General features: G+C 38.7%; 1 protein-coding gene across 4 annotated transcripts in view; it reads left to right on the top strand.

The window, feature by feature from the left end:
- sgsm2 (small G protein signaling modulator 2) overlaps positions 1 to 25049 on the top strand; it is a 96128-nt gene that overhangs the window by 24517 nt on the left and 46562 nt on the right. The window contains exon 1 of one of the 4 annotated variants that reach the window (XM_044354095.1): positions 24417 to 24656. The exons of the other annotated variants lie outside the window; for them this stretch is intronic. Within the exon in view, the coding sequence (XP_044210030.1) occupies positions 24653 to 24656 (4 nt within the window). The 5' untranslated portion in view covers positions 24417 to 24652. Of the gene's footprint in view, positions 1 to 24416; positions 24657 to 25049 lie in introns of those variants that run through there. 4 annotated transcript variants of the gene reach the window in all.

Raw genomic sequence — 25049 nt, forward strand, 5'->3', positions numbered from 1 at the left:
TAGCTGGGGTGGCCAGTGATATTTCAGTGGGAGCTGGTGGCACCCCTTGTATTTATTGAAGTTATAGATAGGAACCTGAAGGATGTTTGCTGGCCAGGTTCTCTGCGTGGTTGGAGTTAACTGTTGTATAACTGTGTCTATGTGTAGGAGTCCAGAACTTCTCCACAACATTTAAACTGATCACATAACTCACCCTCATTAGCCTCACAGAAGGGGGAGTCAAGTTGTGTAATGTGTTATTTCTCTTTTGTGAAGGCAGTAGTCGGTATCCTGTATATTATCATGCTTATGTGTGCGTGCATAACACCAAAAAGGCAAAAGAAAACCTATGTGCCAAAACCTGTGTTTCAAAGGATACACAGCCCTGAAATGAAGACTGTGCATGTGTTATTAATAGTACCAAAAATACTGCCTTTACAGAGCCGCCATTACCATCCATTTTTTCCCTTCACATTAAACTTCTCATGCTGAAAACAGAAACAATAAAATATTCAGATAGGAATAGCGTAGTCATCCATCCCTTGAATATGACATTTCCTTTCCTTTCTCTTTTCTGTAAAGAAGCAGTGCTCTTAAAATATACATAATCTTCACTTAACTCTCTGTAATTAAAAGAGTAATAGGTAATTATGGATGACTCCAAAGCCTATTAATTTGTCATAAGGTCATAGCATTAGAGTAGGCTGATGAGGTAGTCTGGTGTTATTAAATCAGACTTTCTACCAGCCCCCATCTTAAGATTCAGAAAAGATTGCAACTAGAACAAAAATATGTAAAGTTGGTAATATATTGAACAAAGTGGAAGTGCAATCAATAGAAAACTATCCAGTGTCCATCTGAATATTTTATCATTTCTCTGAACACAAAATAGGTATAGGGAGTTAAAAAAAATAGATATAAACAAAGAGTGAGAGAGATGTTTCTGAAGCATCAGGCTGGAAAGATAGAATTTGATGAGGGCATAAATTTGAGGAAGAGGAATTTTGATATAACTGCCAGAATGATATTTGCATTTCAGGGCTCTCTTCCAGGTTTTGTGTTTTTTACAGATATGGCCAGCTGGAGCTCTTGCATTTCCATGTTTTATTAAAACACATCTCCTGCATTGTAAGATTGTGAAAAACAAAATAACAGTATTTGTACAAAATGGATTATAAACAACAGAAGTAATTGTTACTTGCTATGAATACATAATCTACAGGCTCCTGCAGTGTTGGGCATTCATGGCACAAATGAATAATAATCAGCTGTGGGGGGCTTGTTGCATACCTTTTTATTGTATGTCTTTGTGTGTGAGACCCTCATAGCAATTCAGTGATGTAATCAGAGGAATAGATATGTTGTTCCATTCATCCCAAAAAAAGATGCTCTCCGAGAGTAGGAGCTGAAATGTTTTCAGACTTTTGTGGCCCATATAACCCATTTTGGGTCCATACAGTATGAGCATCTTTCTCCTGCTGAGCCAGCTGACTTCCTGCTGGCTCCCTGCACACATGAACAGCACGAAATAATTCACTGACGTGGTTCACATGTCTAAAATTTTGTTACACACAATGGATTAAATTCTGCTTATACAGAGAGTTGGTTTGTGGTGTTTGTGACAATCAGAAAATTAATGGATCATTTTACAGCCATTTCTTTTGTAATATTCAAATGTATTTTTCAGCACTTGGCACTTGATCCTTCAATACCAAATGTGACCAGAAGGCCAGAATCACCTCACAGCCCAGTGCTGTTCCTTGGGGAATATGGCAATTAAATAAAAATGTATATTTAACACTTGTGCAAGTCTCTTGGCAACAAAAAGATAAGATACTGTCTGTCATAAGAATACCTTTAAATTGTAGTCAAATATACTATAACATACAGTACCAGTCAAAAGTTTGGATACACCTTCCCATTTACTTGAATGAGAAAGTCCAAACTTTCGACTGGTACTGTATACAGTACATAAACACTAAATACATGGAGTATTCATGTTTGTCACATGGTCAGGCCATTCAGCCACTTTCCTTACTGACCTTGGCAATGTCGTCTCTAGATAACCAGTGGAGGACAAAGAAACGGTTTTATATTTTTTTTTCTTACTAATTTGGGATTTTAGACAGGGACGTCACCTCGTGGCCTTGCTCTCTTAGTCCTTGGAAAGATTTTTCAGAGAGGATTGCTGAGACAGACGACAGACAAAGTGATAAGGCACCTCATCACTTTCTTTCCTGTTGACATGTGCATTTCAGTTTTGTAATGTTCTATTTCCTACTATATATATATATATATATTTCTTTTTTTAGGTGAACATTTTGCTACTAGAAAGTATTTTCACAAAAACAATGAGCATCTGTGGAAATAACAGGAAAAAAATATTATATATGGAATGAGAGACATCAAGGAAGATAAAAAAAGAGGTGATAATTGATCTCAGTTATTTAGGATTAGAAAACGGACATGATTTGATTAACTAGAAAAGTAGCAGTATAGCAGAAGAAACGGAAAGACTGATGAGTAAGAGAGGAAGGGTTGGTCTGAAGCAGCTAATAGGCTCATTAGGAAACTCATGGACATGTAATGACCTGCCACCTAATGGACATCTGGGCTCCACACGCTACAGACAGATGAACAGACAGAAATAGAAAGAAAGAATAGGAAAGAGATAGAGGAAGACAGTAAGAAAGAAGGAAGAAGAGAGATATATTTAACCAATGGAAATAATGAAAGGGCACATAACAAGGGTGTCCACTTCATCCCATTTAGTTTTCAGATAGATATAATTGGATATCTATTGTGGTCACAAATGTCAGAGTATGCATGGAGATGGGAAAAATATACTGTTATGTTAATTGGAACTATAGTCAGATGACAGTAATTACCATTGCGTAATAGAACTTATAGATATAACATCTCAAGCTTTAATATGTAGCTCAAATATGTCTAATCATGATCATTTCATTTTAACTTTATTTTCCTTTCATATATGAGCTGAGCATAATGTTATACTCCCGTCCTCTGTTCTTACAAAAGCCTATATTCCAGGTTTATTCTGCTCTAGACCATTTTGTACACAGTGACAGCACTAATGGTGTCTTAATGGTGGATGCTTCAGATTTCCAAATGTTGCATCAGTGGTGTAATTATAATAATAACTCAGTTTGAACTCCAACAGAAAATAACAAATCCTGCCAGACATACTGTACTATAGTTAACCAACAGAGGAAATCTGTATACTTTGTATATGTATGATATATTTGGTACTTTGGAGTTCTGAAATGTCACAGAAGCACAACATCAAGCTCTAAGATGTAACTGGATGTCCACATTTTGATTAAATATTTGAATATGCTAATGAAAGACATCATTGTGTACAAAATGTTTAAAAAACCTATAAGTAGTTCTACTGTTACGACATCATTAGTTCACACTGAAATGGAAATGACTTAAACTGTCAGTGCATCTGTCATTTTAGCTTCTATAAACCCATTACCTCTCGCCATCCTCTCATTTAGTCTGTTAGATTTTCCCAAATTGTATCATCAATGACTGCATGATATGCGCTGGAATGCATAGTTAAAGAAACTCTAATGGTGTAGTGTATAATGTAATGGAAAGATAATCTATGTCTATTTAGGCTTTCAGTGTTTCTTAAATATCAGTGAATTAAGTCAAATTTCTACACAGAACAACTAAAACATACTGAGGCCCAAACTGTCATTCTTATTCATGCTCCCCTGCAGTTGTCATATCAGCTGTGAAAAGTGTCATTCCAGCCTATTATGTGGTTGAGTTTGCAATACAATTGTGCTGCCTATCTGTGCTATCTATCTATCTATTTATCTATTTGATTAGGACCACACGATGGACCACTGAGCAACTGGTGCAGGCCACATATAACAAATTACCTCAAGTATCACATTGATCAATTTTAAGGATTCATTTGTTTGAGTTATGATGCTTTGAAACAGCTTATTTTCACCTTCACATTTACTTCTTCAGTGATACAGTGAGCAGATAAACACTTAACCCTCATACATAATGGCTGATAATACATTTTACTGATTCCAACAAAATGAATCATAAAACCTGCTTAGTTACTCTCTTATTGTATGTTGAATCTTGATTTTCTATCACCAGATATTTCCCACCGTGTGTACTTTAAGGTGTAAGATTGTGACCGTCTGACAGATAATCACTTATGTGAAGAGAAAAAGAGTGTAACAGTACATCAGCTGACACGCGGCCAAAGAAAACAACATGTTAGGTACGTGAGAACTTTGAGTGCTGGTGACTGATGCTGAGCAGAAAGCCAAAAGGCCATAAGAGCTGACCAGACAACACATCAGAGACACAGCACAGTCGTGACTGGAGAAAGCCCGCTTTGCCAAATGCTTTTACCTTGACTCACATCACAACGTAACGGCTGCAGCTGCACTCACCAGCATATTAAAGCATGTGTGCACACACATACACACACAAACCATGTCTTTCACCATGTCAGGGTATCTGTATGATCGTAGATTTGAAAACCCAATAAGAGTCCTGAATAACTGGTCTCACGACAGTTGTTCTGTCAGCCCAGGGTTTTCCAGTCAGGCTCTGAGTGCATTTATATTATTTATAATAAACAGCCAATCACATTAAACATGGACAGATGCAGAAAAGCATATTTAATGTGACGTATGTTGAAACTCCTCTGTGAGGAAATGAAATCAGCTTATTTGTTGTAAAAATAAGTTGTACTGATCTTGGGAAATAATCTAAATGCAAGAAATGGATATGAATATATAAAAATGGTTATGTGAAATAAACAAATAAATAGATTGCTAGCTTTTGTGTTTGCTCATACACAAAATATCAATAACGAATTCATATAAGTGAGAACAAAAACATGAAAAGAAATGCTGAACGTAAGGCCCGAGAAGATAAATTGAAAACTGGGATCCCTCCTTCATAATCCACTTCTCTACTATCCACCCTGATGTCCACTATGTCCCAACCTGAACACCTCCGTTCCATCTCAGTCTTCATGCATCACCCTGTTGAGCTCACAAGCAGACTTTGATTTAAGCAAGTTAGAGCACCTGCCTCCGATGTTTCCACTGGTCAGAATCACTGGAGGCAGTGTTTTACTGTAGTTGCACCACCAGGGATTTTTTACAACCACCTGAAACACACACATAGCACAACATACTATGATGTCACGCAAACATCCACAAGGGGAATCTTATAGTACATCACACTGAGATGATGGCGTCTCAAATGTTTGATTGCTTGGGTTTCAATGTCAATGTCAACACAGTTGTACTCATGTCCAGCGGTACTGTAACATACTGGGAAGTCATAACGTTCCAAAACAATAGATCTAAATAACAGTCTACTTTAAACAGATAATTAATGACAATAGAGTAAAACAGAGTTCTAATAATATGCTGTAAATATGTCTTTAAAGGAGAAGTTATAATTTTTGACAAATATTGTACATCAGTGAACACTTACGAATGCCTTTATATCTGCTTATAACTACATTATATTGTATAAAAACAATTGATTAAAAGTTTGTATACTGCTTACAAATGCTAAATACTGCTCTACTCATGGTTTAGCTCACAGACAACAACTGTTCTGCTGCCAGTGCTTTTCAGGTGGAACTCACCTTAAGAATTTGTGTTCCATAACTGCTGAGCTGAGGCACAAACCATCACATCCCTAGTTGTGTATTAGAAATGAAATCATAAGAGGAAAATGAATTTAATTTACAAATGAGAGACAAAATGTATGATTCTCATGTGACTCAGAATGACGCAGCCCTATGTGAAATGTATTGGAATATTTGCAATGCATGATCCAGCTTTTCTTTCCTCTGTTTCAGGTCAATTCATTCTTAACACCAAGTTGTCCTGAAAGCACATAATACAGTAATGGTGAAAAAGATAGAAAAAGCAATCAGCATATGTAGGACATTTTGTTTCCCCATTGGAAGGTTCTTGGTCTGTCACACTGGGCAGATGCCAATGGTCTGGATGTCAAACCACCGGCTAAGAAAATTGTACTGCAAATGATCTTTTCTTTATATTACAGATAACACTAGCCGTAGCACGAGGAACAGTATTTTACATTGTGCGTATTAAAGGTAGTTTCTTATGAAATGCAGATCAGATGCTGCAGTGTCAATAATCCAGCCTGCTTAGACCTGAATGAAAGCTTTAAGACAACAGAGAACAGCAAGGTTTCCATTTACTATTTCCATCTGTGCAGTTCTTTCCCCTCTCTTTATCTCTCCCTCATACTCTCCCTCAGAGTTAATTGCAAATGACGAGAATCGGAAGTCACGAGAGACTGAAGTGAAGCGTCAGGTATTCCACTGATTAGAACCAGTCTCCATGACAACCCCCATCACCCTCAGATAAATGTTTGTACCTTGTGACAGAAAATACAACAACTCTCAGAAATATGGACAAATTTAGACACATACACACTGCCGCCTGCATATATGAAGCTTGTCTCGGCTTGCGGTCTTTTTGATGTTCATTCGAGGTGACGTTTCATCTGCTGTGGCACTGTGCTGTAACTCACTCTGTCAGTAAGACTATTTTTTTCCTATCACCATTATTATCCAGGTTTTTAACCCACCAATGTTTTTGCCACAGTCAGGAGCTCCTATTACCTGTTCCGCTGCAGGTTGGCCTGACCTGCTGTCAGTCATACACTCCAGTCAAGAATCTACAAGGAAAAGCCTGCATCCTTTCGTTCATTTTTACATTCTCTTATTGAAACTGAACACCACATGTATTGGTCAAACACAGCCATACTACAGTGAATATAAAGGCCCACTGTAAAACTGATAGGCTGCAATGGAGTTTCTAATTTTCAGTTTTCAGTATAAATTAGAAGCATTATGTTCTGAGGATAAATCTGTGTTACTGTCAGAAAACATAGCTCACAACTCAGCTGCCTCCCTTGCTTTAAGATAAAAGCGACATGAGTCACAGCATCATTTACTTGCAGCATTAACAATTTGATATTTAGAGCAATGAATAAGCAGAGCTAACACATAATGATCCTTTGTGTGAAAATGACAGATGCTTTCTTTTTTGCCAGTGAGACATCAGTTTATGTAATTGGCCTCTGTCATTTTGCAGCAGGATCTGAGTAATTGAAATGACATTGTCGTATTTAACGGCCATTTTTTAAACAAAGCTATCCGCTAAATATCTGCAACCCTCCGTTATAACAGCAAATAATCAGTTCTGTCTCCAGTGACTGTACTGTATGGTTTCAGTAACAAACTGATAGCGACTTCAAAACTATTTCATTAGGTTTGAGTGGGTGCAGTCATTCCAATTAAAGTTAGTCACCCAGTGCATATGCCAAAAATGTTTTTCCCTTCCTGGGTTGCTCTTGTGACATGTAGCCCAAAAACATTTGTGTAAGTGTCTGGCTCCTCCAGCTCATATGATGGACCTTACCATGAGATGACATCGATTACAAAAAATGTAATTTTGTAGGCTTTGAAAAGGTTTTTCCAAAATGAAAACTTAATGGTTTAAAAGTTCTGCATACAAAGATTACCATTCCAGTGTCACAATTTGGCTTCATTGACAGGTTTTGTAACTTTCAGAAACAGACAATCCAACAACCATGCCCACTTTACACAGCAACTGGCCATGTATTTTACACCATTCTGTTTGGTGTCAGACTTAAAGTAACTGAAGTATCATCACACCACCATTGTTTTTTTACCTTGTTTACCCACACCAGTTCTTTACGTTTAAGGTTGTTGCAGCTGCTAAGCTATGGGTTTCTTTGTCAACACAATTGCTCTTCTCTCTTGTGTTCACATCTACTGGGTGACTGGCTCAGGTGGTTGGCCTTGAGCAAAACACTGAACTACAGACTGTATATAAAGATGGATGTAGCAAGGTGTGACATCACCCGTTGGTTTCATTGAAGCTGGTTTGAAGCCCAGAGTTGCAGTTTATGGTTGCCGCCACCTTTTCGGTTTGGAGCCAGGACCTTCCAAATAAGGAGTGCTGGGTGTTGCCTTTCACGCCTATACATGCTCCGAAGTGAACGCTAGCTTACTGGGAACACCGAGTGCTGCATTTTAGCCAACGTTACGCTACGTACGCTAAATTGTGCTAACAGCACAGGTATTGTAATCAAATAACATTTATGAAATATTACAACAATAGTCTGACTAAGTGTGAGTCCTGGAGCCAGGGAGAGCAGCCACCAACTGTCACAGCTGTCAATCAACACAGCAGACATCACAGCTACTATAAGTCTTCAAATGAATAGTGTTAAACCATTGGCAGGGCTGTTAATCCTTTGCCCAACAATGGTCCTGATTGAAAGTACAACAAATTTTCTCATTTTCATATTATGGATTTTTCTAATTGAGTAATATATCATTTCTATTGCCTAGCCGTAACCAGTGGGAGGTTTGAAACTACAGTAAGATGTGTTCAAGGGTCTCAGAATGCAGTTGAGTGAAGAGGTGAACACATTTGTACACACATTTTTTCCTATTATTGGAGTTTCATATTCTCCCACGGTGTTTTTAATTTGGCTTCCACTTGTAATAAGAGTATTGTGCATAACAGCAGTGGTGCAGTGCTTGATTCTATTGAAAGGCAACCAGCCTCCCACTCTCTGTTGAAACACCCTCAAGATATATTGAGAAAGACTTGAATTAACAAAGGGAAATAGTACATTAGCATTTATGCCTTTAGATTTCAACTAGTTTGTTATTAGCTTTGTGCCACAGGTGACTTTAAGGCTCGTATTTATTACACTGTTAATGAAGAATACTTCTCACAATATCAGTGCATGCCTTCATTTTATTGATCTGTGGGCTTTAAAGCAGATTTAATCAGGTTTATGTGTTGTAGTGTAATAATGGTTTAAGGGCTTTGTTCCACCAACAGAAACAATCAAACGTGTTTCAGAGACTTCCACTAAACCAGCATCTATGTTAGCTCTTTGCCTTCATTTCACTCTTGTAAAAGGTTGCAGAAGGTTTGCAGAGGATTATATTGTTGTCTCTGAAGTTGGAAATCACTAACTAAAGTAGACAAATTCAGGAACAACATGACAAGATATTCTGCTTATCCCCGATGAGTTTTCAAGCCTCAAAATAACAGGAAAGGTGCCTTTGCTAATTCCAGATGACCCGTTTTTCTTTGCAAACAACAGTGTTTCAGTCTATGTTCATCCTCCTAAGTTCCTAATGTCCACTTTCTCTGGTCTCAGCTCAGCACTGCACACAGGGTGATTAAATATTGATTCAGCCAGTCTACCCGTCACCTCCTCAACTGCTCATCAAATATATCAGAGGAGGAGTGCTGTGGAAAAAAAAACAACGCTGAGGTTTATCTCCTTTCACTGATGGGACTTCAGGGGCTGAAACAACCTGTGCCAATGGAAATCAATGGCTCAGCGTATATAGGAGAACTTTATCTCACTGTCACAGAGTGTTAGACACACACAAACAAACCACACACACACAAACACACACAATTGTCAGTTTGTGAAATACATGAAGAGATACACTAATTTTGGTGTTACAAACACATCACTAAAGGAAAATACCAGTGATTAAGCATATTTTTGCTACAAATTCTGTATAATTACCATTAAACATTACATATACCACATTGTATGTTTGGAGTAATTTACTATCATTAGACAACAATTGGTTTCCTTTCATTTTACTACACTAAGATAAGCAATATTGACTGAAAACATTAGCTTTCTAGCTAATACTCTAGAGTATGGACACACAATATTTTGCACTTTGACTTGTTATCATTCACCAGGGAATTAGGCACCTTATGATGACGTTTTGGTGGCTAGTTAGCAAATTATCTAGCCACCTGTAGCAGTAATGGCTGTAGCAGGTTAAAAACTTACCTGTAAATGCTAATATCTGTCAGTTTAGATGCTGAATGGTGAAGCCCTTTTTCATTAACACCCTTTCTAACATCACTATCTGTCCCTTAGCTTGTAAACTAGAGTTTAACGGAGCACCTGCTGCCTCAGTTATCAGTCACAACAGCCTGTCCCCTCAGAGGCTTGGGTGGTAAAGGGTGCATTTCTGATATATCTACAGAAACAGTTTTTTTTCTGGTCAATAATAAGATTTTTCGCTATAAAAGGGGCATGGTTTTGTGACTTTCATGTAACGTTTTATATGGTCACATGGTAATACAAGTGCAAGTAGGAACTGTTTAAAACTCCTCTTGTTGGTGTGTTTAAGGATGCTCTGATAATTCAGAGTCAAAGACGGATAATAAATGTAAGAAATGAGCAAAATATTATTACATTATTACAATCACAGACAATCATATTATATGTACTAATGATCACATGCTTGCTGACTGATCGTTGCATCCTTGGATACATCATAGTGGAGACTTCTGAAAATGGTTCAGTCTCACAACTGCATTACCACCAAACAAAAATGTTTGTTTTGAGAAAGAAATTTCAAGTCTCTGCAAATGGATTTTCATATTGCACTGGATTCAATGGCTGCCTGCAAGAAGGAAACTAATGTATCTGATGAATCCTCTCTTTGTGTGTACATAGGTAGATAGATACATAAATAGATAGATAGATAGATAGATAGATAGATAGATAGATAGATATAACTTTATTGATCCCTGAAGGGAAATTCAAATCTATATGGGACAAAGACAACACCAGATATCATTTTAATAGAGTGACAAGGTGTTCATTTCTGTACTGTTAAGAAAATAGACTGTTCCAGTCCATCTCTTGTCTCATCTCGCCAGCGTTCAGTCACGCTCTCTGCCCAGCAAAGCACCAATTGAGCACAGACAGCATTTCCTGGAACAGAGCTCAGATGACAGATTTGAGCAGAACACCTCATTCTGTGGGTGAAAGGCATATCCCTTCATGCTTGAGCGTATGTGACTATTCCTTCTTTTTTCATCCATTTGTTAACTTTACTCAGTGTCCTGATTCTGTACTTAAACTGTATATTCCCCTTCTTATCCGTGTGCATCTAGCTTTCAGCAGCTAAGACTCAGGCTTTATTCAGAGACATTGTGCTAGGCAAACTGGCATCAAGAGTCCTGACCACCTGGTGAGATGCAGCAGGCATCAGGGAGGAGGCCTGACGGCCCAGAGAGAAGGAGGGGTTGTGAGAACCGATACCCACTCTCACCTCTCCCTCGCTGATTTTAATCCCGCCATCCCTCTCTCTGCTTTTCTTCCTCACTGCTGGCAGCCGCCTGCAACCTCTCTCACTCCCACGCAAACAACATGGGCTTTCTACCGTCCGCAGTGGGTGGACACAGTAATGGAAACACCACGTGAGAAAGGATTAGAACGTTGAAGTAGCTAAGAAGAAAACAATCACTGATATCAAATTAATGTGTCTGAGAAGTGTTCTAGCAGTCACTGTGTGTACTGTATTTGTGAGTTTTCATGTAACATAAAGCAGCTAACAGACTGTAATTGGTGTCTAAATTTTAGTTGGAGTTGTTATTTCAAAAACGTATGTCAAACAGAGACAGACAGCATGGGCACAGAGCAGCACTGGTTGATGCTGTTGACACAGATTGACAAATGCTCAACAAACTAGACTTTATCAGCTCCACAAAACTGGTATTTATGGCAGGGCTGCCATTCAGAAACCACACATACATACCTCTCAGAGGCAGTGCACACAATAGTGAAACCTTGTTTTAGGAGCTCATATACTAAGGTGATAATTAGAGTTGCGTCCGTTGGGAGTCTCAACAGTGGTGAATGGCGTATGAGACAGTGTAACTTTCCTCCTTACCCACAAAGCAGTGTCTCTACCATCATTTAACCTCACTGCAGCACTATTTATGAGTAGTGACACGGTGAAAACAAAAGCAATCAATCTCAGCTGGTGGGAGGGATCAAATTTTAATGTGTTGTGATTTAATTCATTTATGGTGGAGAAATGAAATGTAGGTGAGTTCAGAGGTTAGACAGCAAGACAAATTGGGCATATATTCTATTTTATTGAACCCATGGAGTCTGGACTCAGAAGTTAAAGGTTCCCTGTGGAGTTTTCTTGGAAACAAACAAAAGTTCTGTGTCACTCACCAAAACACATTGTGTGTAGCCCTGAGGATGATGCTTATGAGCATGATTTGTGACATCACAAATAGTTTGGAGCCAATCATGGTCTAGTATGCAACTTACACAAGTGTGTTGTGGAAACTTGAAGCCTCCATTGCACATACACTGAGAATGGACTTTGAAGTGAAGTAGGAGGCATTTTGTGGCCAGCAGTTAAACCTTCATATTCATAGATTCTGTCATTTTTAATGAGGCAGAAGGAGGAGATATCTTTTTAAAGATTTTATCTAGATAATACATTTTTTTTGCAGAGAAACTATATCAGACATATAAATTATTATTCAAAGTAGAGAATTTTATATACATCTTCAGTGTTTCCCCCTAGAGTTTTTTTCAGGCCCGGTGGTACGCACCGAAAAATCCCTGAAGAGACAAGGCACTCACATCGCGTCAAGAGTTTCCCAGGCAACGACACAGAGGTTGACTCACGTTTCAAAACAGTGCTGCACAGAGACTCCCAAATGCAAATGATTATTGATTTCCAAAAGAATGGATATTTGGCATTATTTTATTTTTATTTATTTTTTTATTACAGGAGCTTCAGGTTAACTCTTAGTCACTGTTAATGAAATAAATTCATGGATCATCAGCAAATAGTATCAACCTGACGGAAGTTAAAAGTTGTCTAAGTTGAACTTTGTTCAAAGTAGTGTGTGCTGTATGATGGCTGAATTAGGGAATATGGCATAACATTTACAGCTGCATACATTCTCACGTAGTTCCAGAGGATTCCTGAGTCACAACAATAACAAACCTATAAAAACATATTTAGTTGGTGGTCAAGTTAATAAGGATCCGATCAGCTCACCTACCCACTGAAACAATTCAATACACACTAAAACACTGAAATGCACTCTTTAGACAGCAAATTGTTTTTTTTAATCATTTAATAATCATTCAATAATCACCAACTGCAATAAATAAACTGATTTCATGTCCATTGTTGGATTACCTGATGAAACTGGTGCAATATAGAAAGACCCCATCAAAGGATGAAGATGTGTTTAACATGTTCAACATGTAGATGGTGTTTGATGCTAGGTACAATCTACTTGACAAATCATTATTTTACTATGTTTCATGTATGAAATCTGTGACACGGTATAAAAATATAGATTAACAACATCTATCGTCTACTGTATGTTATCTATATTTGTACATGTTTTCTTTCATATTCACAAACACAGATCATTTAACCAATCACTGTCTGATTAAGTTTATTCATGAACCATGATGTCATCTATAGCAACAGGATCAACCTCGCCCCTTGATTTAGCTTAGGAATCCTCTCAATTCTTTACAAAAAGTTATTCTCAGCAGCTTTGTGAACCGGTCTAAAGAGGAAACTTTTAGGAACTTGTAGCGCTATTGAGGAGGACTCCATGCAGTAAGATAAGTTCCTGTGTGAATACGGCCCCAGGTTTGCTTTTGTAAATGTTAATAATGATGGAAACACACAATATGATTGCTGAGCTGATTATAAATATAATTTAGGCTTCACAATTGATCAAACCAAGTCTCTTCTATCTTGGGTCAGTTAGATGGAAGTTGAAGGATTCTAAGCTTTTGTCTTCTGATCTAGTCACCGTCATTCTCATTAAGATTATTTTAATATTGTTTCATTTTGGGGTGCCCTGGTGGACTAGGGGTTAATGCACTAACCCTGTACCGTAACCTCCCACCAGGGACCTCTGTTGCATGTCATTTATCTCTCTGTTGCCTCATTTCCTGTCATCACCCTACTGTTGGCTATTAAAAAACGTAATTATGACATAAAAAAGTCTAACTTTTACGACTGGAATCTGGACTGTTGATATGAATACGGCAATGATGTGAACTACTGCAAGTGAGGGAGTAGCAAGTGTATTATTTTATAATCAACTTCATTGTGTTTTTATGGCAGAGCAACAGCTGAGCTAAAGTTCACATCTCTTTCCTCTAGCTCTCTCTGCAGAGTTTACCGTCTCTGTTGCCTTCATCTTTCCATCCACCTTCTTATCCAAATTTAGCATTTTACCTGTTTTTGTCTCTTTTCCACACCAGTTAGCAAGGAAAACTCTTTTCAATGAATGTCCATTGTTGTTTAAGTACACAGACATATGAGAATTTGTTTTCTCATGGAATTTCTTGAACATGACTGTTATCTTAGTCTACCAATTGTCCAGTACCTTGTCTCTCTATTAACTCAGCTCATTTCGGATTGACAAGGCTAAAATGTATGTTGGTGCAAACAGTCATCGTGTGGGGTGTCCAGTCTTTGTAGGATCTGGAGGTAGAATTACAAATGTTATTAAGTCATTAACAAGGGTCTGCAGTCGTAAATGTCCATTGAGTGGTCTTCCTGAGTAACTTGCAGAAAAGACAAAGCAAGTGTCCAATAAAGTCAACAGTATGTTTGTCTCTACTTATAGAACCTGGACACTGCACAGAGTCTTCATCACGTCACAATCTTTGATCGTGTTTCCTTCATAAGCAGTAATAATGGAAAAGCTCTGTTTGAAAACAAGATAATGCACGGACTGAGGGAGGAGGTGTTGGAAGTCACAAGGTGAACAGAGGAAGCGTGAGAGAGTGGAGGAAGAAGTGTAAATATAAGGTGTGAATCATGATAATGTTGTGAACACACACACATACTGGAGTGTGTCTGTGTGAGATTAAAGGCCTGAAGATGAGATGAGTGTTCATCTCTCCTGTGGAAACAGAGGATATCCATTAAAAACAGATAAGTGTAGTGTAGCAGGCATGCGTTTGAGAAAGGAAGTGTCTGAAAGATTAAAGGGAAATGTGAAAAAAGAGAACTTTATCAGCTCTCACTGTGTTTGTCTGTTGGTGTATCTGACGTCTCTGATAAATGAGCATTATTGAGCCCAGCAAATACACTGGCCCTGAACTTGATAAATCCTCCCTTTATCCTGGGGATCAGCACAGGTACAGTATCCCTGCACGCCAACTCTCGGTACATGCCTCCTTTCCTCTTCTTCTGTTTTACATCACACTTGACTTTTTCTCTCTCTCTGTGTTCCCACCACCTTTATTTCCATTATGACTCAGTTGTAATTACATTTTACTAAGCCCTGCCCTGAACCCTCCAATCCCTCCTATAGCCGCTGTATCCTGCGACTAGGCTCAAGGACTGCAGTCTTAGTCATAGCAGACGCTGCATCACTCGCTCTGAAAAGCTTTCGTCGCAGCTCCTACTCAAGCAGCCAAGGTTGCAACTCAGCAAGGTGCAGAAAGGCGAGGCTAAATTAGTGCTGCTACAGCTGAAGATCTGTACACAGCTACTGCTGCAACAGTTAATTTCCAATAGCAACCAAAAGCAGATGCAGATCGGTCGCCATGTCAACCTGGCTGACCCCTTGACCGTCTCTGCTCCCTCCCTCCCTTCCTCTTTCCTTGAAACATCCTCCCATCCCACGCAAGAGAGTAGAAAAAGGCATGAGAGGCAGAAACCTCGAGCAACTGAGTCAATTTACACTAAATCTAGTGGAGCCGATTCAGGAGACCCTGATCCACACACACACACACACACCACTCACCTGAAGCAGAAAAGTGCTGCCTGCCCAGCACTGTCAACAGTCCTGTTGTTTTCTTTTTCTTGTTGGGACACTCATCTTTACAAAACAAATATCAGCTTTTGGGATTTCTAAACATCATGCTGTCTTGGTTTGTTGCGCTTTTCCTTTAACTCCATGACACACCAGCTTCCCACCAGAAGGCTTTTTCAGCTATCATCCTTGTTGATAAATAGCAGCCACCGGCTACTGGAAGCTGGCATCTTTTAAAGCTGCTATTAATAAGAATCACTGACAGATTTTATGACTCAGGTAAGACTGTATATTAAAGCTTTACCGGATATTTATGAAAGAATTCACAAAGAGGGAGGTGCGAACAGCAAAGAACAAGCTATCCCCCACTTAACTGAAAATCCCAAATTTTCCCTGTTTACCTAAATGAATTTAAGACTTAGATTTCTTGCCTGTATTGTCCCTTTCCTTTAGTTTACAGCAGGATTTTTGGGTATAAAATTAAAATTTTTCATTTTCATCTCACAGGAGTTTGGAGCCACTGATATAAGAGAGCAGCTTTAATTTTAAGCTTCTCTAGTTTTTTATCTGACTGCAGTCATTAATCAGAAATGATGAAAAAAGTATTAAAGGAATGAGAACTTAAAAAGTACAGGCTCTTGGCAGTCATAACTCTGCATCACTGGAAGGATCACATTTTTTTTGCATTTGATTTAATTGGTTTATTTAGTTTAGTTTTTTTATTTTTATTTATATCTTTTATTTACTTGATGCCAATAGAAAATGAACAACTTAAACATGCATATTTCACCATCAGTGTTTTGCATACTTGACATGGTTTCACTGCGGTGCAAAGCAGCAAACCAATGTCATTGAGTTTAAAGCTGCACTGATGAATATTTGTATGTTGACAATGGATTACAATTAGATCACTATTTGTATTGTGAAAGGGTTAGCTCAGTGAGTATTTTTTCTTTCAGTGAATTTTCCCCCACGACCCACCTCTGGTCTTACCTGAGTCATTAGCTATCGTATCCGCCCCAGTAGCTCAATGACGCTATTGGGAACGCTGCTGTTAAGCCATGTTTCTGTAAAAATCATGAAGTTGCAGTCCATAATCCTTTTATGAATGGTGGTCTGCAGTCACAATTCATCCATGTTGTTCGCCACAGACTGTATATTAGCACGGAAAATGCTGGGTAGGGATAGCTAATGAGGAGTTAGCCTTAGCTTAGCCGTTAGCTCTCCTCTCTTCCCCAGTTTGCTCTCTCCAAACCGGCGGAGCCAGATTGATAGCCGATGGTGTCATAGTATTAGCTGTTGCTGTTGAATGGGGCCATTTTCAGTCAACGGTAGCGCTCATGGAGTTATTCCAAACCCAGCTGAAGCATCCATTGACAGGTAGAGTCGTAGTTAAAGCTCTGGTCCACCCAGAGGATATATCCGTATCCCATTATTGGTCCAGCTCTGCTGCGGAAGACGCACCTGTGTGGCTGCCCGTGCTCTGTCCAGTCTCACCCTGGCTGCATTGCAGACACTACTCCGGTGACTTTGCCGTCACTACAGATGTACTCCTGCAGCTGTGGTTCCAGCCCCTCACCAGTGCTTTTCAGCAAAGTGAGTAACGGTGTCACCAAACTCCATTGAAAAAAAACTACAATTTAACATAATGATGACTGGTGATGGATCGCTTGTTAACTACTCATTTAAGTTACATTTTTACTGAAGTCCACATTCACTTACAAAATTTGTGCCAAATTAAATATTGGCTCCTAGCGTTACTTTATTTTTGAAATAAGGCCTATTATAAATTGTATATTTTTTAAAGGGAGCTCAGCATGAAGACCAGAGGTTCAGGTTTAGTTGGGATGTGCTTTCAGCGCCTTCAGCAGATGTGCCAATTGCTTTACACAGACTTTAACATTGGCTATCATTACCTACCATTAGCTACTGGTCATACCAGACCAAGAAAGGTCATAGCAGCAAACCCTGCAAGTGTATTGAATTAAAGGGGATATATTATGCTTTTCCTTATTGTCAGTCATATATATAACGTTACAATGTAGGATGTTCATGTTAAATGTGGCCAACTTGTCAAATAATGAGGTGAACGTATGTAGAAGTAACTCCTGTGAGCAAAAAGCATTGGCTGCTCTGAATGCTCAGTTTCCGTTTTTTTTCTACTTTCAGCCCGAACTGACGTCAGCTCATGATGGATTTCTTTATATGATGTGATCTGCTCCATGCACAGCATGCAAGTTCACTGCTCCACTCCGCTAATATTATGGCAGTTTTCAATTGTTTTGGGAGTAGTCACACCGAGCTATGACTGCATGACACAGCACAGGAAATTAAAATAAGTAGTTTACCTGTTGGAGGTGTGCTGGTCGTCTGCAGTTCTTCATCAAACATCATCATCACTGTGGCTGTTTCTGCTTGTACTGTTCCTCCCTGCATTATTTCTAACTGATCCACTGAATAAAGAGCTCCAAATATCTCCATATGATGTTGTGTCAACTGGTTTTTAGTGCCACTAACAAAGCTCTGCTAATTCGGTGAGGAACATGTTTCATTCCCTGTAAATTCTTCACAATAAAAATCTCCCGTTATTTAGTCATTTAAAAGCTTTTAATATGAAGCAGTAAAGTAGGAAATGTTGGGTTTTCATCGACCGTAACTTATCACAACTCTGATACAGCTGCCTCACAGCAGGCTTCCTGAAAGCTGGCCAATCAGAACAGAGTGGGCACATCAGGAGGGGGGCCTTAAAGAGACAGGAGCTAAGACTGCCTGTTAGAGACAGAGGCTGAACTGAGGGGCTGCAAGAAAGGGCCAGAATAAGATAAATAAGGAGTTTTTTGAACTGTGAATCATGCAAAGCTACTCTAGCAGAGTCCAAGAATAAAAATATAGAGCTGAAAATGAGCATAATGGGTTCCCTTTATGAAGGTGTGAGGTTTAATACTTATGACTTGAACTGTACTGGAGGAAGAATATGCTCTTTCTTCCTTTAGATATTACATAGTCTTGCTTTGTTTCAACAACAGCAGCTACTTGCGTCACACCAAAACCCCAGTACTTTTTTCTGGACATTCTCATCTGAGATCCTTTGAAGCTGCCATTAAGACTGAATGGCTGCAGAAATTGCTGCATAAACAGTGCTTTGTCACCTGTTTGGCAGCAGACTTTGTGATTTCCTTGTGGGACTTGGGCAGCTTGAGGAGAAAGTAGGAGGAAAGAGTGATTGTTTCCCATTGTCTGTGCTAAAATCATTCTCATCTCTTCAGTTTTTCATCTCTCCCCCCTCCCTATTATTTTTTGCCCCGTAATCTCCTCCATCTGTCTCAGGACACTCTTTGCTGTTGTTTCGCCAGTGTCCCTCACTATCTCTTTGTCTGCACTTGGTTGAGGAGTGTTAGGATGACTCATAAAGTCCAACAGGTATAGACTGTCAGAAATGGACAAAAATAACCCAGAGTACATTTATATCAGACAGTGTGCTGGAAAAATCTTGTGATGGATCTACTGTATATTTGAATGTACCTTAACCCAAGACTTATTGCTTGGACTAAATATGAAAATTGCCTCCAAAAAATAGATTTAATCACTTAAATCATACTTTTACTACACTATCATTTTATCATTTGTTGTTTGGCATCATGAACTTTTAGCATATTTTAAAAGAAAGTGAATTTGCTGGTGTAAGATTATTTAGCTGAGGGCCCCGTTGAACTCTCTGCAAAAGAAAGCTATCCTGTTTTAAATGCTCTAAGCCTAAACCAAACCGTATCACAACCGTTTAAACATTAACGCACAGTTATGTCACATATAATTTAGAGACACAGACATGCACCCTGTGTGTCTGTCAGCTGGCACAGCCTAAAGCTAGCAGGATTATTAAAGTCATTAATCATAGCTCACACGTACATGCAGTTCTATATTACTATGTATAACTCTGATATACTGTATGTGCATTTTACAGTTTTCTTATTATAATAATATGCACTTGAACATATGAATACTTGCATATATTTTATCCTTGATATGTTGTTTTTTATTTCTCTCTTTTTTTTTTTTTACAATTATTATTGTACATTAGCCTTTTATCACATTCTCTAAAACATGCCACACCGTTTATCACCGTACATGTTGAAAACATGAGCATGGGACAAATAAAACTATGCATACTCAGACATGTTATGATCAATAGAGAAGATCTGTGTCATGTCTTTTGTTAATATCAATGTATTAGAGCCTTTTATTTACTCACAAAGTGAAAGTATCGAGATGTTTTCATGCCACTGTTTGTAACTGTAACTTGTTGGCACCTTAACTAAGATGTGCTATAATTAATACGTAAGCTTAGCCAGGTCATACCATCTAACCCAGCAGTTAAATTGTTATGAGAGGAATGTTGAAAATACAAAATCACAGGAGGGAAAGCAACAAACCATGTAAAATCAAAGATGGTGCAGAAATTCGTCCTCGCTCACCAACTTGAGTCCTTCTTCTGGTAGCTGCAAGCTATGGTGGAAGAATTAATATTTCTAATATGTGATTGCATAAAGAAAGTATTGAGACACAAGCCAGCGGTCTCCAATTATGCATTAGACAGAAAATGGGGAAACTTTCTCTGAGACACTGGGGTGAGACAGGAGTTGGACCTCTAAAAGAGACAGCAGCAGACACACAGGAAACCTGAAATGGATTTTGTCAAACAGACAGATACCTACACAAAGCGAGACAAGTGGTACTGCCTAATTAGCTTTGTCTTCATTAGATCTGCTAATGATCTCGGTGGAGACAGCACCAGATCCACCTGCCACTAACTCTCAAACACTTTATGGTGTATTTTCTAACCATATTCAAATGCTTTCAAAGCAAATCATGAAAATACAAAAGATAAGTGAGAGTAACTGTGCAAATATATTGCCACTACATAAATGAATCATTTTAATTGGCCAGTTAAAGAAGAGAAAGTGGTCTGCACCATTGGCCCATCAAACACAATTACAGGCAGGTTGGATATTCAGTAGTTCCCCACCTTTGAGACGTTAGGGGGATCTATTGTCAGAAATGGAATATAATATTCGTAAGTATGTTTTAATCAGTGTATATACACCTGAAAATAATAGTTGTTGTGTTTTTGTTACCTTAGAATGAGCCCTTTATATCTACATAGAGAGCGGGTCCTCTTCCACAGAGGCCACCATGTTGCACCACCATGTTTCTACAGTAGCTCAGAACGGACAAACCAAACACAGGTTCTAGTGAAATTTTTCGCAAGTTTTGCGGCCACCATAGGTTCTCCTACACGCTTGGAAGGGGAGGGTGAGGGGAGGGCTATTCAGTTGGTTTCAATCTGCAACCTCTCAGCTAGATGCCACTAAATCCTACACACTGGTCCTTTAAAAGGAAGCAGTGTCTATTTACAATGCATGAGCTGTCGGCAGTTGAACCCAACAGTGTTTTTCCTTGCTTAATTTTATTGCCACTGGTAAGAGAAACATGAATGTAGAAACATTATTAAATACAAGAATACGTATTTAACTGCTTAATATTACAGTTGAAATGATGACCTAAAGCTCAGAAACTTAAACCTGCATTAATCAACATTTTTGAATGAAATTACTCCATGTAGTTTGAAAGAGGTGCCAAAATCATGGACAATTACGGTAGCCCTCATATCTGCAGTATTACACAGCTTATTAGCCTCTTTTACTGTTCTACAGCACAGCTTTCAAGAGCATCATTAGATACAGGATCACTGCCTGGTTTGACAATTTATCAGTAAAACTGAAAGCTCAAATCATTCATCTGGTGCATTCTGTTATGAAAATGATGGGTATTAAGAATCACCCAGGTCTAGGCAATCAATGAGCATTGTCTTACTAAACAGATCCAGCTCATTTTCTCCACAGTGAGGAACAGCTTCTTCCCTCTGGCATAAGATTTGAAGTGAACTGATGTAGACTGAACCTCTACAGCATTCTTTTGAGTTTGTATTTTAAACTTATGGAGGTGAATGGTGCAGCTGGTCAAGGGTTTGTGCAATGCCATGTAGTCATGTACGGTCTAGTTTTGTGTAGTATAAAGTGTCCTCATGTAATGATTTCTTTTAACTGTTTTTTATTTTCTGTGAACTGTATATTGTATTTAATGTTTCTGCATGCAGTGCTGAGTCCAAGTCAAATGTTTCCCATTTCAATCAAAACAGAGCTAAAAAGAGAATGAATATTGGACTTACATTCTCCAGGTGGCCTGACTCAAGATTTGTGCTAATGTTGGTTCAAATTTGCTGAATGTGTACAGTAAGAGGGCAGTTACATTTTTCAAAGCAGACATTTCATTGCTACTGCAGAATAGCACAGGTGTAACTACTGTAATAACATTAATGATGGCTCAGGTCCACTGAAGTATCCCAATAAACCATTCCAGTGTGTCAGCATGCACAATAGCAGGGCCCTGGAACTGGGACACTGAAATGGGTTGCAGTTGGAAACAAGAAGTACACCTCTGCTTTTCCTGCTATAACGTGTCAAATGTCTGTGACCTTGTGAAAAATCATTTGCTAAGCTATTATAGCTCTATTGATGATGATGATTTTTTTCTGCCCTCTAGAGGCCAAAACTCTTTAGCTTTCACCAGGTTCCAAAATTAACACCTGCCAAGCGCCAAATGCAGGTAGATTTTCGTTTGACAAGTTATTCTCGGAAGGCTATCTGCCACGTTGGCGGGTAAATGTTTGTATCAAAATATTCATGTAATAAAATATCTAGCATAACGACTCGGACGTGGGGCTGGGCGATAAAATAATAATAATTATATCAATTTTTCTCGATAGAAATATCACAAATGTTTGATAAATGTCTGATATAATTAAACTGAGAGGGAGAGAAAGAAGCTATCGTTGGAGCTATGCTGGGTCAGCTCGCCCCAGCTATTGAGGGCTGGCTAACTACAGGAGGTAATGACTGGGTTTCCATGGTGTGGAGCTGCGCTTCTAACTCACTGAGCATCACCTCCATCACGGCAAATAAACTACATTTATTACATGTACCATTATCTTTAACGGAGGCAGCAGAATAGCTAAACATAAGACACACCGAGCAAGAGAGAGTAGGAGAGGGAGAGAGAGAAGCCATTGCTAACGGCTAAGCTAAAGTAACTAGAAGATCTGAATAATGTATAAACAACTGTGGGATTTGTGAGAAAGTTGCTAAAAGAAGGAGAGTGCCAAGAATGCTTGAGCAGAACTAGTGTAAGTTTAAAAACTGGGTTGAGAACAGCAAAGATGCTGCTAGTAACACAGAAACACCAGCAACCAGAAATGAGACAATACACTTACCACAACATGTTAGCACGTCAGGTCACAACTTCATCTGGGCAAAGGTGATTTCTGTAAGCTATTTATTGTGGTTGTTTTCATTTGTGTAATTTAGTTAAATGCATATGTTATCGTGTATTACTGGACATGTCACTAACTTTGCAGTCTGAGCCATCATACATAGGCTATGTGCTGTATCACACTGTAGCACTTAATTTTTCTATTAAGATATTTATTTTGTTGAGGAAAAATGACTGGAAAAGGATTTCACTTAATCTTACTCATATATATATATATTTTTATCATTGTAATTGTGTTAAATGTTCTAGCTCAGATTTGTGAAATGTTCTGCTGGTTGGCAAGTGTTTGTCATGTTCAGCCTTTAAACTGGAAAAGAATTTTGCTCTGGCCTCTTCTTTAAGTTTGTGTTCAATATAATACCTTATTACCTCAAGGAAATGTACTGAAGCAAATGTATATGTGACACAAAAAGGCAATTTATTATTTTAGCTGTTAAAAAATATGCTTGGCCAGTGTATTTTTTCATCAACCAGCCCCCTTGGCAGGTGAGTCAAAAAGTTAATGTCAGACACTGACTTTCACTCAAAACAGTCTTCAAACACATTTCCATTACATACAGTAGAGCTACACTATAAAGAGGAGACTCCACTTGAAATGGATGTCAAAGTCCTCTTCAGTCAAGCACTCTCACCACTTCTGTCTATTGCTGTGTGGTTTTTGAGTCATAATAGACATGGAGGTACTGCACAGTTAGTAACCAATACTGATTGGCAGCACTGTCTAAACATACAGTAAAGGTGTCAGTATGCCTTATACCAGTGGTTCTCAAAGTGGGGTCTGTGGCATAGCCAGGGGGTCAGTGAATATATTACAAGTACGCCTATACTCATAGAATCTGGGGTTACGTTACATAACCAACGTTGTGTCTATTACTCCCACCCACGCTAGCTTTTGGCCAGCAACTCTGATATGATCATGAAACATCACATCAATCTGTCATGAATCACTCACTTCACTCAGGGCACAATGAACTGTTCCTGCTGCTGCTTAGCTTGGCTTATTAGCCAGCTAGCTAGCTGAGTTTGGTTTTATTGAAATTTTTATTGGTCAGCAGGAGACAAAAATGCGTCATATGTCAAGCCTTAGTGAATGAAGCCAACCAAGTTAAAGCGACATCTGATTGCAAAGCACCCAAAATATGAGGGCAAATCAAAAGAATATTTCCATTGAAAGAGCAAGGAATACACCCACCAGAAAACACTGGTCACAACTTCAGAGAAAGCACAGAAGTCTTCTTCTTTGGTGGCCCAATGTATTGCTAAAAGTAAGAAGCCAAACACAATTGCACAAGAACTCATACTTCCAGCGGCGTTTGAAATGTGTGAAGTCATGCTTGGGACAGAAGCAGCTCATTAACTGAAAGCTGTACCTCTCAAATGACACCGTGAGGAGGAGAATTGATGAACTCTCAGTTAACATTCAGTCACAGCTACTGGATAGATTGCATGCTTGTGAGCAATTTTCTATTCAGTTGGACGAATCAACAGAAATTGCCAGTGTGGCTCAGTTAATTATTTTGGTTCACTATCCATGGGAAGGGAACATTTTGGAGGACTTTCTGTTCTGCAAGGAGGTGCCTGGGAGGACAATGGGTGAGTATAAATGCTGTCACGTTGAGTCCAGATGCAATTTGAATAAAATGACTCTGTTTAAAAGTATATACGTGGTTTTAACATGATTCACATTGAAACATGTTTCTGTCTATCACTATGAAAGAGGTCTGAAGTATTTAGGTTGAAATGTTTTAGAATACAAATAGTTTCAACGGCATCTAAGAGTACAAATGGTAGTTAGCATATGTTTAATCTATGTTATGATTATGAGGGGGTCCTTGGAAAAATTTCTCCCCTACAAGGGGTCCCTGGCCCCCAAAAATTTGAGAACCACTGCCCTACACATTCAGTGTCAGTATAGGGGGGCTGCTTCAGACCCTGTTTTGTAACCCTCAAGCTATCTTTTTTATTCTTCACACAGCTATGTCACTC

This window comes from Thunnus albacares, chromosome 6, assembly GCF_914725855.1.
Source record: "Thunnus albacares chromosome 6, fThuAlb1.1, whole genome shotgun sequence".
Classification (NCBI taxonomy): Eukaryota; Metazoa; Chordata; class Actinopteri; order Scombriformes; family Scombridae; genus Thunnus; species Thunnus albacares.